At 38.8% G+C, this 14,182-nt stretch overlaps 1 protein-coding gene across 1 annotated transcript in view; it reads left to right on the top strand.

The window, feature by feature from the left end:
* Window positions 1-306: 306 nt before the first annotated feature.
* Window positions 307-14,182, top strand: part of KLHL20 (kelch like family member 20) — a 61,590-nt gene continuing 47,714 nt past the window's right edge. Inside the window, exons 1-2 of the mRNA XM_044267386.1 lie at window positions 307-387; window positions 1,303-1,366. Of these exons, the coding sequence (XP_044123321.1) occupies window positions 1,344-1,366 (23 nt within the window). The 5' untranslated portion in view covers window positions 307-387; window positions 1,303-1,343. The remainder of the gene's footprint in view (window positions 388-1,302; window positions 1,367-14,182) is intronic.

The raw sequence follows: 14,182 nt of genomic DNA, 5'->3' as shown, positions 1-14,182 counted from the left end.
TTGTGATTACACCCATCTTTTCGTGGCCTTCTGCTGGGGAAAACAAAGAAAGGAGGAGGCTTCAGTATTCAAATACTGCCAGATCACCTGTGAACTCGCAAAGTAGCCACCCTTAGAACAGGGGGAACTGGATACGAAGACAGGCAGTCTTCGAGGTTATCCGAATCTCCAGCAAAGCGCGCAGCCACTGCCTGAGCCACACCGGAACCTTTGGAGGGGCCTTACGGGTTCCAGAGGGAACGACTTAGGAACAGGACCACTTCCGCTGCTGAGGAGAGGAGAGGGGTGGGGAGGAAATAGCTCGAGGATCTGCATCCTGCTTGCGCTAGCGGCGGCTGAGCGGCAGGCAGAGAGGGGGCGGCGGCAGAGAAGAAAGTGACAGAGCCGGTAAGTTAGCCGCCTTAGAGCAGGGGACAGTGGACAGCGCCCAGGGCTTGCTTTGCAAATCTTGCCCTAAGTTGCTGAGCCGCCGGGTGGGGTAGAGGGCCGTGCTTTGCCCGCCGCTGTCAGTCGGTGCCGAGAAGGGGCTCTTGGGGCGCTGGGGCTGGGCCTCGCGGGGCACTAGACTGAGCGGAGCTGGCTGACCGCCCTACCCCGGAGCCCGGGGAGGCGCTGGGGTTCTCACCCTGGACAGCTTCCCCGGACTAGGGCTGGAAGTCGGAGGGGGCGGGGGAAGGAAATGGGTACCGTGCGTCCCATTTAACCCTCGGGACCTAGTGAGACCTTGCCAGGTGGGTGTTGGACATTGTTTCAGGCACTGAGGGAAAGGCTTGTAAGGAGAATGTGAGGCTGGAGCCAGAGCCGCTCGGACATGTACGTGCTGCCCCGCGGTCGGAAGCGGAGTTGTTTTGAAGCGCAAATGTCCAGCTCCCCTACACCCCCCACCCCCGCACCCCGCTCCTGTCACTTCGGGACAAGTTAAAGTTTCGGATCCGTTGTTAAACCTGCGTGTGCCCTATCCGATCGATCATGTCAGTACGGCTGTGGGTATCTGGTAAGTGTTCTGTAGGCATACGTGGTGGTGAGATCCAAGTTAAAGCACTTCTGGAAGAGAGGACTCACCGAGCCATCGGGACTGTATAGCGCACTTTACCTCTCCTTCACTTACCGTCGTTTTAGCATTCCGTAGCCATATCCAGAGTAGGGATAGTCATCTTAAAGACACCAAATAAAGGTTATGTTATGAATAAACGCTTGTGGTATAATATAAAATTTTTTCATTGAACAAAATGATTATGTAGAGGTTGTTACTGGAAAGATCAGAAATAGTTTTTTTAAGTTACTGCTTTTCTGTTGTCTTAGGTTCGGCTTTAGAGCGTTGTGAAGGGTACTTTTCATGGTGCATGGAAGGAAAGCCAATGCGCAGGTAGGCTTTCAGGAAGAAAACCTTCGGTTTCACCGATTGAAATTCAGCACGTAATAATTGAGGACTTCATTTAATTTTTTTAAAAAGATGTTTTCAAACTTTACCAGATTCTGCTTGGAACTAATGATTCTTGTTCTAAAGTAAATAAAAACTATTATCAGGAATTACTCACTTTTGAAATAGGGATCCAGTATAGTACTTAAACCTAAAGGACATTCTGAATTTTATGTAGTTACTAACATTTAAATTTCCCTTTTTGCATGGTAATTTTTGGTGATAAATAATCATCAAGTTTAATACAATACTATACGGGTTCATTGGTCTTCAATTACCTATAGAATATAAAATGTTCTGTTGCCATAGAAGAATATTAAGTGTTTGTATCGCAGTGTACTGTATATCTAATTAAGGTTTTGGTTATTTCATTGATGATCAATAATACATCTGTTCTGTGAAGTAAAATAGCTGCATTGCAGGAAAGATTGTTGAGGGACTAAAAAAGGCATTGGCCATAATAACTTAGCCCATAGAAAAATAGAACAGAGTTAAAAAAAAAAAAAAAAAGACAATTGTAAGCCCTCCCAATTCTAGAATTTAGTAATTTTTTAAAAAGATTTTATTTATTTATTTGATAGAAAGAGAGATCACAAGTAGGCAGAGAGGCAGGCAGAGAGAGGGAGAAGCAGGCTCCCTGCTGAGCAGAGAGCCTGATGCAGGGCTCCATCGCAGGACCCTGAAATCATGACCTGAGCCGAAGGCAGAGGCTTAACCCACTGAACCACCCAGGCACCTCTAGAATTTAGTAATGTTTTTTCTTAATCTTTTCTAACAAATAGATCTAGAGTCCTTATCAAAACAAAATCAGCCTAGTTCTATTTCTTTGTTCTTTAAACTCATTTTACATTTATTGAACTGAATATATTCATTTGTTATTTAATATCAAAGAGAAACAGGTCTGGCAGACCCTTTTAAGAGAAGAAACATTTCACGATGGGGGTATGACTTATGACAGAACCAGGAGCAAGAACCAGAATATCTATCTTTTTCCAAATCTGTTCTTGAATTTTTGATTGACCTTGAGCTATTTGCCTTCTCTGTGCCCAAATTTACTTTTCTATTGTGTCTGACTAGGGCATTGGGAACTAATGGATGCTTACAAATGCTTTGAGATCTCCAGATGAAAAGACATTACGGATGTAACAAATGTCATTATCTTATTTGTATCTAACTCTAAGTAGGAGTAATAATTGACTGCAAAGTACATGAAGAAATTAACAAAATACATTAAATGCCTAACCACTTCATCCTTTATCATGGATGCAAAAACCACTCATTGCTTCTCTTCCTTAGCTGCCATAAATGTCATATCTTATGTAATTGCTAAAATAAGAGCTTATTTTTTTAAAAAGGGAAGGCACAGTGTGGGAATGTTTTTGGTTTATCAGTAATTTCTATATAAAATATTCACTTAATCATCCATACCTACTCTCTCTCTCTCTTTTTTTTTTTTGTTTTATTATGTAATACTTCCAGTTATTCAAAATCAAGTTGAGGGGGGTGCCTGGGTGGCTTAGTTGTTAAGCGTCTTCCTCGGGCTGGGGTCATCATCTCAGGATCCTGGGATCTAGCTGCACGTTGGGCTCCCTACTCAGCGGGGAACCTGCTTCTTCCTCTCCCTCTACCCTCCTCCAGCCCATGCCCACACGCTCTCTCTCTCTTTAATAAATAAATAAAATCTTTTTTTTTTAAATCAAGTTGGGGAATTCTGGTGGCGTTAACTGTTAAGCTACAGCTCTTTCCTCATCATCATCACCTGGCCAAAGCCCAGCCTACCATTGCTCTCTGATTTAATTTTACTTTTGCTTCCATTAAGTCACCTTTTCTTCTTGGGATGTTATTTTTGCTGCTGCAGCCCAGAAGGGCTGGGCTGTGAAGTAATGTTGATTTTACACTTAGCTGCTATTAGAGGAGCTTCGAATGAGAAGTAACTGTATGTTAAGATTATTTGAATACCTCTTCGTCTTCCTACTAGGATATAAGCTCTTTGAGTCTCATATGTATTCCATATGTTTGTGTCCCTGGCACCTAGCGATTACCAAATAGTAGTTTAAATGACTACGCAGTATCTTCAGACTTCTCTGAATGCCCCCTGCCAAAAAATATGAACAAGAGGAAGATTGAAAACTATTGAAGAAGGTATTCTGATGCTTAAATATAATGTTTTGTGAAATGGCTTGACATCTTATTAGTAAAGCTTCATTGCATTTATTTATTTAACTAGTCATTATGTGTACAGATAACAAAATTTAAAAGCTACAGTAAGATACTCAGTGAAAAATAAATCTCCCAATGCCAACACCAGCTCCGAGTTCTCTTTATAGGCCACCACTATAAACAGTTTCATACTCACTTTTCTTAGACATTATAATACATATACAATCATATATAGAATATTTCTCTTTTTGTGAAAACACTAATGTCAGCATACCATGCACATTCTTTTGTATCTTTCTTTTTTCACTTCCCATGTTATTTTATAGATGGTGACAAATACATATAGATCCACAATATTCTTCTTAATAGTTCAGTGGTGTTTCATTGTCTGTAGGTGCCATAGTTAACCAGTCCTTTTTAGAGACATTTAAGTTATTTTGCTGCTACAACCAGTTCTGCAGTGACTATCCTTGTCGGTGGTTTTTCCCCAAATGTGTATGTATAGAATAAATTCTTAGATGTAGAACTGCCCAAAAAGTATGTGTGTTTTTAAATTTTGGTAGATACTGACAGATTTCCTTCCTGGGAGATTATACCAGTTTATAGTCTCACCAAGAATGTGCCTGTTTCCCAAGATACTATCTTCTAACCATTTATTTCATTTAGATATATTAAAACATTTTGCAATGTAATTTCCTCTTTCTTTAATTATATAAGTAGGAAACTGAGCCTGTTTTATTAGGGATTAGTTTATTCACCAAACATTTATGCAGTGCTTGGTATATGCCGTATAGTGCATGTATACAGATGAAGGGATGGAAAGACTTGTAAATGGACACCATAATACAACATGAACAGAATTTTAATAGAGATGTAGACATAGAGAAGGGAACTTCTGCTCTGTAGAGATGAGAGCATCAAAAAGATGGTGATATTTGAGCTAGATCTTCTAGAATGGATAAGGATTTGCTTTACAGTAAAGAATGTACTTTTTTAAAAAGATTTTATTTATTTATTTGACAGAGAGCGAGAGATCACAAGTAGGCAGAGAGGCAGGCAGAGAGGAAGGGAAGCAGGCTCCCTGATGAGCAGAGAGCCCCATGCAGGGCTCGATCCTAGAACCCTGGGATCATGACCTGAGCCAAAGGCAGAGGCTTTAACCCACTGAGCCACCCAGGCGCCCCAGTAAAGAATGTACTTTTAAAAATAAGAACTTAAAGAAGGAAGTTAATTAAAGACACCATAAACAGAAGGAACAGTCATGCGCCCTGCCCGCCAAAAGATACCAAGACCTCCAAGTATATGATGTGAATGAAGTGGTAAGTATATCAGGAGTGTAGAGTATGTGGGGGCAAAAAAATGGAAATGGGAAAAAAAGTAGAAAATCAGGCTGCAACCATGGGAAAGAGTTTGGCTTTATCCTGTAGGTATTTAAGAGCCAATGTACATTATTACACAGATGAGATTTGTTCTTGGTGCTGAAATTTGGGAAGATAGGGCATAGACTAGAAAGAGGGAAGAAATGATGGCAAAGAAATGAATTTAAAGGAGTTGTGGTAGTTTAGATGAAACCTGACAAGGACTGGAAGTAGATTTATGGCAGTGGGAATTGAGAGAAGAGGATGGACTTTAGAATTGTTTAACAGTAACATCAGAAGGATTTGGTGAATATAGAGTAAGGAAAAGGTAATGCTATAAATGACTCTAAAGATTTCAGTTTGGGGAACCAAGTGCTGCCATGATGAGATAAAAATTATAGGAAGAGGAACAAACAGGTTTCAGTAAGCCAAGAATAGTCCTCTTTCATACACTTGAAGATTATTATGTCTAGCAAACAGTAGTATGTAATTAGAATATGGGTTTGGGGCAGAAGAGAGCAGTTTGAGCTGGAGATTTTAAAAAAAGAAGAAGAAATTTTATGTCACTAGTACACAAAAGGTTCTTGAAGTTGTAGGCATGAATGAGAGTAGAACAGAAAAGGAGGATGCCAAGGACCAAATCTCAGGGAATACCATTGGTGTTCAAGGTGAGGCCCAAGAAAAAAAGCCAGTAAAGATTCTAAAATACAGAAGAAGCTTAACATTGCTTGAGTCTTCTTTCATTGTATCTATAGAGTTTTTATTGATAATTTTCACTCATGGTGAAAATTAGATGAGCTTCTCCTTGAGTTCAATCTCAAATGACAAAAAAGAAAATCCCGGGACGCCTGGGTGGCTCAGCTGGTTAAGCGGCTGCCTTCAGCTCAGGTCATGATCCCAGCGTTCTGGGATCGAGTCCCACATCGGGCTCCTTGCTCAGCGGGGAGCCTGCTTCTCCTTCTGCCTCTGCCTCTGCCTCCCACTCTGTCTGCTTGTGCTCACTCTCACTCCTCTCTCTCTCTGACAAATAAATAAATAAAATCTTTAAAAAAAAAAAAAAGAAAATCACATTCAGATCTAGTATCTTTTTTTTATGTTTAAGATTTTATTTATTTATTTATTTATTTGAGAGGGAGAGTCAGACTCAGAAGCAGACTCCCTGCTGAGCAGGGAACCTAATGCGGGGCTCAGTCCTGGGACCCCGAGATCATGAGCTAAGCCGAAGGCAGACACTTAGCCCACTGAGCCACCCGGGTGCCCCTAGATCTCACATCTTTAGAATTTCCTGTTTAGTCCGTCTAAAATATATGTTTAAAAATAGTTGCATATGCTGTACCTTCTTGATCTGACTCTTCCCTGGTGTGGCAGGCACTGTAGGTTGGCTTGCAGAACACCTCTTCCTCCTTTCCTTTACTATGTAGAAACAAGAAAATGAACTAGCATGTTCCGTAGCATCATCTTTGCATTTTGGGACGGCTGCTTAACACCATGCTGCCAATAAAATGTCAGCAGAAGGTGCTAAGAGGTATTCTAGGAAGGCGTTTGCTTTCCTAACATAAAGGGAGACTATCTTGCTTGCATGCTCTTCCTCCTTCATCTGGAATCAGGTATAGAATGTAGTGCTAGTGGGTGCCCTTCTAGTAAGCAGAGCTGGCACTTTGGGATGTTATTTCTGCTTTAAGGATTCATATACTCCTATGTGTAGCTTCCTCTGTTCAAGTGTGTTCAGGACTTTAAATGATGGTCAGTTCAGCTGAATCTTTTTTTTTTTTTAAGAGAAGTCTGTTAATTTCCAATTAAAACTTTTGAAGTATAAAAGGAGAGATGTTCCTTTAGGTAGGAAGCACAATTCCAAGCTAAGAAATGATTCTGTAGGTCTTTGGACTATAAGATAGAACTTGATCATGAATGCTTGAGAAGCAGAGACTATGTTTTCTAAACTTTTTATTGTGTTTGACTTCAAATTTTATTAGCCATTTATGGAAGATGGCTCTTTCCTCAGTTAAGACTATTACCTTTGGAATAGAAGAAGGTCTAAGGAATGTGTGACATGATAGTCCTGAAATTTGAAAGCGACTTACACATTTTGGGTGTGGGAAAATGTTATTTACTTAGGGAGGTGCCAAAATTTGTAACATTCCTTTGGTGAACATGAAGTATATTTAAGATACCTGATTTGTTCTTTGGTTTGTGTTTCCTTCCTGCACTTGATTTGGTTATTCTCACTATTATTTTAGGAGATACCAGTTTTCATGGAAATTACCCATCCTTTTACCTAGCCTACATTTTCTTGACTTCCTAAACTGTTGTGACTTTGACCGTCATTTACTACATACTTCATTTACTTCAGCAATTTATTCCTACTCTCACTGAGAACAACTCTCTCTCTGAAATCATAAATCCTCATAACTTTTTTCCTAAGCATAACCTCTAGAATACCCATTCCATTGGTTCTTCGATGTAGTCACAAGTAACATGCCTTTGACCCTTCTGTTTTCACACAGTTCACTTCTGCAACCATTTCAACCATTTTCTAGCCATCACTCAACTCCCTAGATTGTGGCATTTCTGTGGCATTTCCCAACTCTTGGTTAATGCAAGCATTTATATCCCCTGATTTGAACTATTGATTACTGCTGGATGAAGCCAGCCATGGGATATTTGGGCTACTCCAATCAGAGTCTGTAATATTATTAGAGCCAACATTGTTCTCCAGCAGTACTTCTGAAGGTGCCTGCGTAATGCTTATTCATGCCCCACAACAGCTGTGTCACATCTTCACCCATTCTCTCGTGATCCTGTCACTGCTCCTCTCACTGGAAGCAGCTTCACAGAAAAAATAGGGGCCATCAGGTATGAACTTTTCCAAACTCCTGATGCCTCCTTACCACAAAATAAATGTATCATTTCCACCTTACTTTCCCGCCCCACTCCCTTCCTCTGATCTCTTATGTAAGCCCTTCTACCTTTTGTCTAAGAGTCATTCCTCTGTATTTTGGTTCCATGCACTCCCACTCTTCCAGGATCTCGCTTCATCATTTATTCTTGCCTTTCATATTTTTAAATTTCTCCCTCCTTCTCATTCTTCACATCAGCATACATCATTTTCCGGTCTTCCTTAACTTTGAACTGACATTGTATTGGATGTCTCTTTTCACAGGCAAGCTTTATTCTAGAAATATTCCATACTCACTGTCTCTTTACCTTCAGTGACCACTACCATTGAATACCTCAGGTTTTTACTGAAAGTTTGGGGATAATGAAGTTTTTTGGCCACACATCATTTTCTTACTGGTTGTCCCTCCTTAGATCATAACCTGACACCATTTTAACAGTCCCCCTTTCCTTCCCCTTCTTTATTTCTTATTTCTAAATTACTGTTACTGTATTATCCTGAGCAGTTTAGTCTCTTTGTTACTATCCTGGTGTCTTTAGAAGAGGTTAAAAAACAAAAGCTTGTATCTTCAGGTAGTTGGTATAAATGTGGGGTACAGCTTCACAAGACGAAGTGTGGTGGGACTGTGGTGAACTAAGAACACAAGCCCTCCTGATCTTACTCAAATTCAATTTCAATCTCAAAACAAAATAAACTAAAACCAGCAGGCAAATCTTTCTGATGGTCTTTATCATTTCAAGGGGCCCTCACCTTGCCTTTTATAATTAAAAGGCCTGAATACTTGTTTTCTCAAAAGCACCATCTGTCTCTGAAATAAATGTTGTTCTTTTTCCCAGAATATAAAAGAAAAATAATTGAGAATTTTCAATAACAGTTGTTTTCTTCTCACCATATGTAGAAATTCAAATGTAATTATAGTTTCTTAAACTGATTCCATGATATCCGATGCCTGCCTTACACAATTTTATTAGATTTATTGACATTTTGGTAAATGTGAATCCTTCTTGTTTAATTTGACTTTATATGTTTGGTAATGATACTTTGACTTTTTTGTTTGCCTTTATACCTGCATTTTGAATGATTGATTTCTCCACTCTGTTATTTCCCCTCAACTTAGGTCAATATTTTTCTTGTAAAACTGACTTGGACTGAAAAAGAGATTTTATTTTATTAGTCAAATTTTATTAGCCTATTATGAGTCAAATTTTAATGTGTGTTAAAATTACCTACTTGTTAAATGCAGATCCTAGAGTCATAAAACCAGAGATTCTGATTCTCTAGGACCTCAGAAGCCTGCATTTTTTATCAAACACCCCTGTTAATCTGGTTTCAGAGAAACACAGTATTTGAAAAGCTAATATAACAGCCTAATATATAATTAATATATAACTATGTAATAATATAACAGCCCAATAATAACATTCCTAATAGGAATTGGGCAATTAGTAAATAACAGTGTCTTCTCACATTTTCACTTCATTTGAAAGAAGAGCCACAAATTCAAGCCATAATTTTAAATCTGTCAATATTATGTTTAGAAAATCTGATAATAATGAAAGAAGACACTTTGGATACAGTCAAAGCAAGGGGAAATTTCTATATTCAAGTTGGTTAGTAAATTTAGAATATGTGGCTGATTTTACTGTTTTTCATTTTAAATACCATGTTTTTGGTATTTTCATTTTAAATACCATGTTTTTGGTATCAAAATGCTTTGGACTGGAAGTCCTGACTCAGACTAGTTTAATCAACATGGAAACCTTTTATTTATATACCAAGAAGGCCAGAGGTAGGGTGCCTTCCAAGTTTGGTGTTAGCCAGTGGCCTGATAATAGCATCTTGGACCCAAGTTCTGTCTCTCCAATGTAGCTATTACAATAGCAGCTCCATCCTAACCCAAAATTGATCTTCCATCCCACTACCACCTACCAATGAAGAATGCTACGTTCTTCCTTGTTAATGCCCTGCAGAAGAAACTCCCTAAATCATGGAATATAAGTCTGTTCCTGTAGTTTGATGATGAGCTGAGTTAAGAGCATGCCATCAGCTAATTGATTTGAGAGAATTCAGGATTTCTCCTTAAAAGCTAGGGACATGGTCATCTTCCTTTGAAGCACATGGCTAGTAGAGAAACAAAATCAAGGTTATCTTTCAAGTTTGAGAGAGTTGATGGTAAAATATATTAATAGAATTTATCTTGAAGTTATACTTTTCATCAGTACTAAAAGAATAAAAAATCTGCTAAGGTTATTATTAGCAGATCTTATACCCTTTGGTTTTAGAAAGACTGATTCTTTCCTGGAATTGACGGTCATTTTGTGAGAGAAGGCAACAGCTCCCTTTGGTCTCCCTAGTTTGTTAACTGTGGATAGGGTCCAGAGTAATCCTTTCACTTACCTCCTTCAACCTTAAAATACATGTAGATTAATCTTGCAAATAAAGCTAATAAAAATGTTTTTTGGGGGTTCAGTTTCTTTTTGTCTGTAACATCATTAGTTCAATATTAGAATAGAAAACTACAGATTGAAAAAAAAATAATTTGAGATCTAGTTTTTCCAGATAAATTTTTACTTGGACAATAAAGCTTGCTGCCTCAAGGTTTAATTAAAACCTTTCATAGCGTTCTGTCCTGGGGAGCAGTTCACTCCTCAATTTACCATCCTGCCCCCCAGGTCTTTAGAGTATTTATTTCATCAGACGCCAAACAAAGAAGTTGTGAATATAGATGTGACAAGGTGTGAACACAGTCTATTTCTAGGACCCTTATTATATCTTCCCTTCGGAAGGTGCCCGGAAAAATGTACAAAAATCCCCACTTTTATGCAGTTAGAATCCTGTTGATGTAATGAGAATAATGGAGGATATATACTTCAGTTTTTTGAAGTACACGTTTACAAAAACAAGTAGCAGAACTATAGGAGAAATAAGTTAGTGTATAGAATTAAATATGGCTTCTAGAATTAAATTGCTAGAATTAAATACTGCTTCTCAGGACATTTAAGATGAGGTATTCCTTAAAATCTCAGCCTGCCAGTAATCCCTCCTCTCATTTCTTCTCATTCTTCTGGAAGGGCAACATGGTCCAACCATGTGGCAGTATGCTTGCTTTCTTTCTTCCATCTAAGAAAAACAACCACATAAATCAGATTGCCAGAGTCATTTCTATTTCAAATACTCAATCCAGTTGCCCAAGACAGTTTGGGATAATAAAGCACTGACTTTGAAGTCAAAGGACATACATTCAGAAAAATCCTAACACTCACTCCTTGTAAGGTAAGTATAATTATCCCTGCATTACAAATAATGAACTTGAAGATTAGAGAAGTTAAGTAATTTGCCTGAGATTATACCTAATAAATGATGGAGGTAAAGTTTGAACCTGGCTACAAGTTTCCTGGCTACAAAGCTGGTTTTAAGAGAATTAGATAAGACTTCGAGGAGTATAGTTTTTTTTGGCAGGAAGAAAAGCTGAATTCATTTAACAGTAATAACAGGTATTGGGATATAGCAGTGAGCAAAAAAAAAAAAAACAAAAAACCATAAGGGCCTTGTTCTCATGAACCTTACATTCTATTTGGGGGAGAAAACCAACATATTATGTCAATAGGTAATATATTTATGAAGAAAAATTAGACAAAGTGTATAGAGTGGTAGGGATTAAGAGAAGCTATTTCTTATAACATGTTGGAGAAGAGGAATTTCCTCTTCCCTTTAAGGTCCTTCTAGCTGGATTTAGAATCAGATTAACAATAAGACAGATTAACAGTAGGAAGTCAAATTTAATAGACTGCTTAAGGGGAATCCACACAGACATGGAAATTCCAAAGATAGTCGGGCAATGAGATACTTCCATGACCTAAGGAGAGGGATAGGGTCTGGGGATACAAAGGGGAAAAAGACCCCTAGCAGAAGGGAAAGATGTCTGGAAAACAAAGGTGCCCTCTTTATGTAGATAAGTTTCTTAGGTAAAGAGAAATCTTTGTTAATAGCTCTCTTTCTGGAAAAGCAGGCAGTTGAGGGGGAGGTAAAGAGATTTTTCTCAGTCTGCTAGGTTTGGATTGCTTTTAACTCAAAATAATGTTTGTGCCAAAGTGGCCCATCTGAGGGTGGCCGGCCACTGGTCCCTACAGTGGTGTGATAAGTTGACATTTGAGCAGAGCTCTGAAAGAAATGAGGGAGTGAGCTCCATAGTCCTTTGAGAGAAGAACCTTTCAGGAGGAAGCAGTAAGGCTCTGAAGCAAGCCAAGTCTTGGCATGTCCAGAAAAAAGCAAGGAAGTCCCTGTGACTAGAAAACAATGGGTAAGAGGAAACCAGTAGGAGATAAATCCAGAGAGCTAGCCAGGGGAAGAGTCCTATAGATGATGGTAAGCCTTATATGCTTTGTTTTTTCTATGAGTGTTTAAAGCATTTGGAGCAGAGGAGTGGCATAACCTGACTTTTTTTTTTTTTTTTTAAGATTTTATTTGTTTATTAGAGAGAATGTGCACAAGGGGAGAGGAGGAGGGAGAGGAAGGAGAAAAGAATGTTAAGCAGACTCTTCAGTGAGCATGGATCCCAATCCAGGGCAGGGTTCCATGAACCTGAGATTGTGACCTGAGCTGAAACCAAGAGTCTGACGCTTAATTAACTGAGCCACCCAGGTACCCCATAATCTGACTTCTCTAAAGGATCACTTAGGTTGTTTAAAGAAGAGAGTATAAATTGGTAAAAGTAGACCAAGAAGACCTTTTATGAGACTAATGTAATATAAAACACAGAGTGAAAATAGCCTGAATTAGGGTGGGGCTGGTGAAGAGGTAGAGAAATAGTTGGAATCTATATATTATTTGAAGGTAGAATGACAGGATTTGCTGATAGATTAAGTTTGAGGGTGTGCAGAAGGAAAGGGGCTACAAGAATTTTGGCCTGAGCAACTGGAAGAATGAAATTGCTTTTTATTAATCTGGGGAAGGCTAGAAGAGAGACATGTTGATAAGATAGAGAATCAAGGAATCAATTTTAGATAGATCATTGAGATCTATTTAATTTATGTGATAAGAGACATTTATATGGATCCAGACTGAGAATTTATCCAGGCAGGAAATAAGGAAGGGTCTTTTAGCCATTCATATATGGGTGATGGGAACCATGAGATGAGATGAGTCCCCTAAGAATGTGTATGGAGAGCAGAGAGGATAGAACTTTAGAGCATGACCATATTTAAGAGATTTTTTTGCAGGTTTGCCAACCAAACCTTTGATATGAGTTTACAGATTAGCTATTATTAAAAAATTTGAATCTGTACTAATATAATAATAATAGCACAGGTTTTTTTGCTATGGTATACTTTTAATGAAAAAGATATGTAGAAATTAGCTTCTGTGTTGAACATAGGCAAAATAAAAAATTGTTTATATCTGAATTTAATAGTACTTTTTTTTTTAAAGATTTTTATTTATTTATTTGACAGATCACAAGTAGGCAGAGAGAGAGAGAGGAGGAAGCAGGCTCCCCACTGAGCAGAGAGCCCAATGCAGGGCTCGATCCCAGGACCCTGGGATCATGACCTGAGCCGAAGGCAGAGACTTTAACCCACTGAGCCAGCCAGGTCTCCCAGTAGTACTATCTTTATGTACATAATAATGTTTATAACAAAAATGTTTTCAGCATGCAGTGTCAGTATTAAAATGGGAATTTTTGAATTTGTCTTGTCTTTAATGGTGGTTCTTTTTTAAAAAAGCTTGATTGTACCATTGTTAAGCATGTGACTTAGTATTTCAGCTTCTAGTATGTACAAGGCATCTTTAAGCACCCTGGTTAAAAGCTTCCTTGGGGCGCCTGGATGGCTCAGTGGGTTGAGCCGCTGCCTTCGGCTCGGGTCATGATCTCAGGGTCCTGGGATCAAGTCCCGCATCGGGCTCTGCTCAGCAGGGAGCCTGCTTCCTCCTCTCTCTCTGCCTGCCTCTCTGCCTACTTGTGACCTCTCTCTGTCAAATAAATAAAATCTTAAAAAAAAAAAAAAAGCTTCCTTGATTGTTTTTTAACTGCTCAGTTTTTTTCTGCCTTTAAATTGTCAAATATAAACAGTGCTGTTTCTACCAGATGTCAGGAATTTTGAGCATTTCATATTTTAGAATACAGAATCACCTGTGGGCTAAGGCCAAGCACAGAAAGATTGAATTTATAAGTACTTTGGAAAAACAGGTTGGTGTTGGAGAAAGGAATAACTGTCTGCTTTCAGGCTGTGCCTTTGTAATGTAAATGTAGTTTCTTTTCCCCAAAATGTCCTTTTCTGTTCTTCTCTCCTTCCCTGGGGACTCTTTCAACACAGGTGTTTTATTCTACTGTAGTTCTTGTCCGTGCTACAA

The sequence above is a fragment of the Neovison vison genome, chromosome 10, assembly GCF_020171115.1.
Source record: "Neovison vison isolate M4711 chromosome 10, ASM_NN_V1, whole genome shotgun sequence".
NCBI classification, from domain to species: domain Eukaryota; kingdom Metazoa; phylum Chordata; class Mammalia; order Carnivora; family Mustelidae; genus Neogale; species Neogale vison.
The sequence above is the reverse complement of the archived record's forward strand: the minus strand, read 5'-3'. Positions and strand labels throughout refer to the sequence as shown.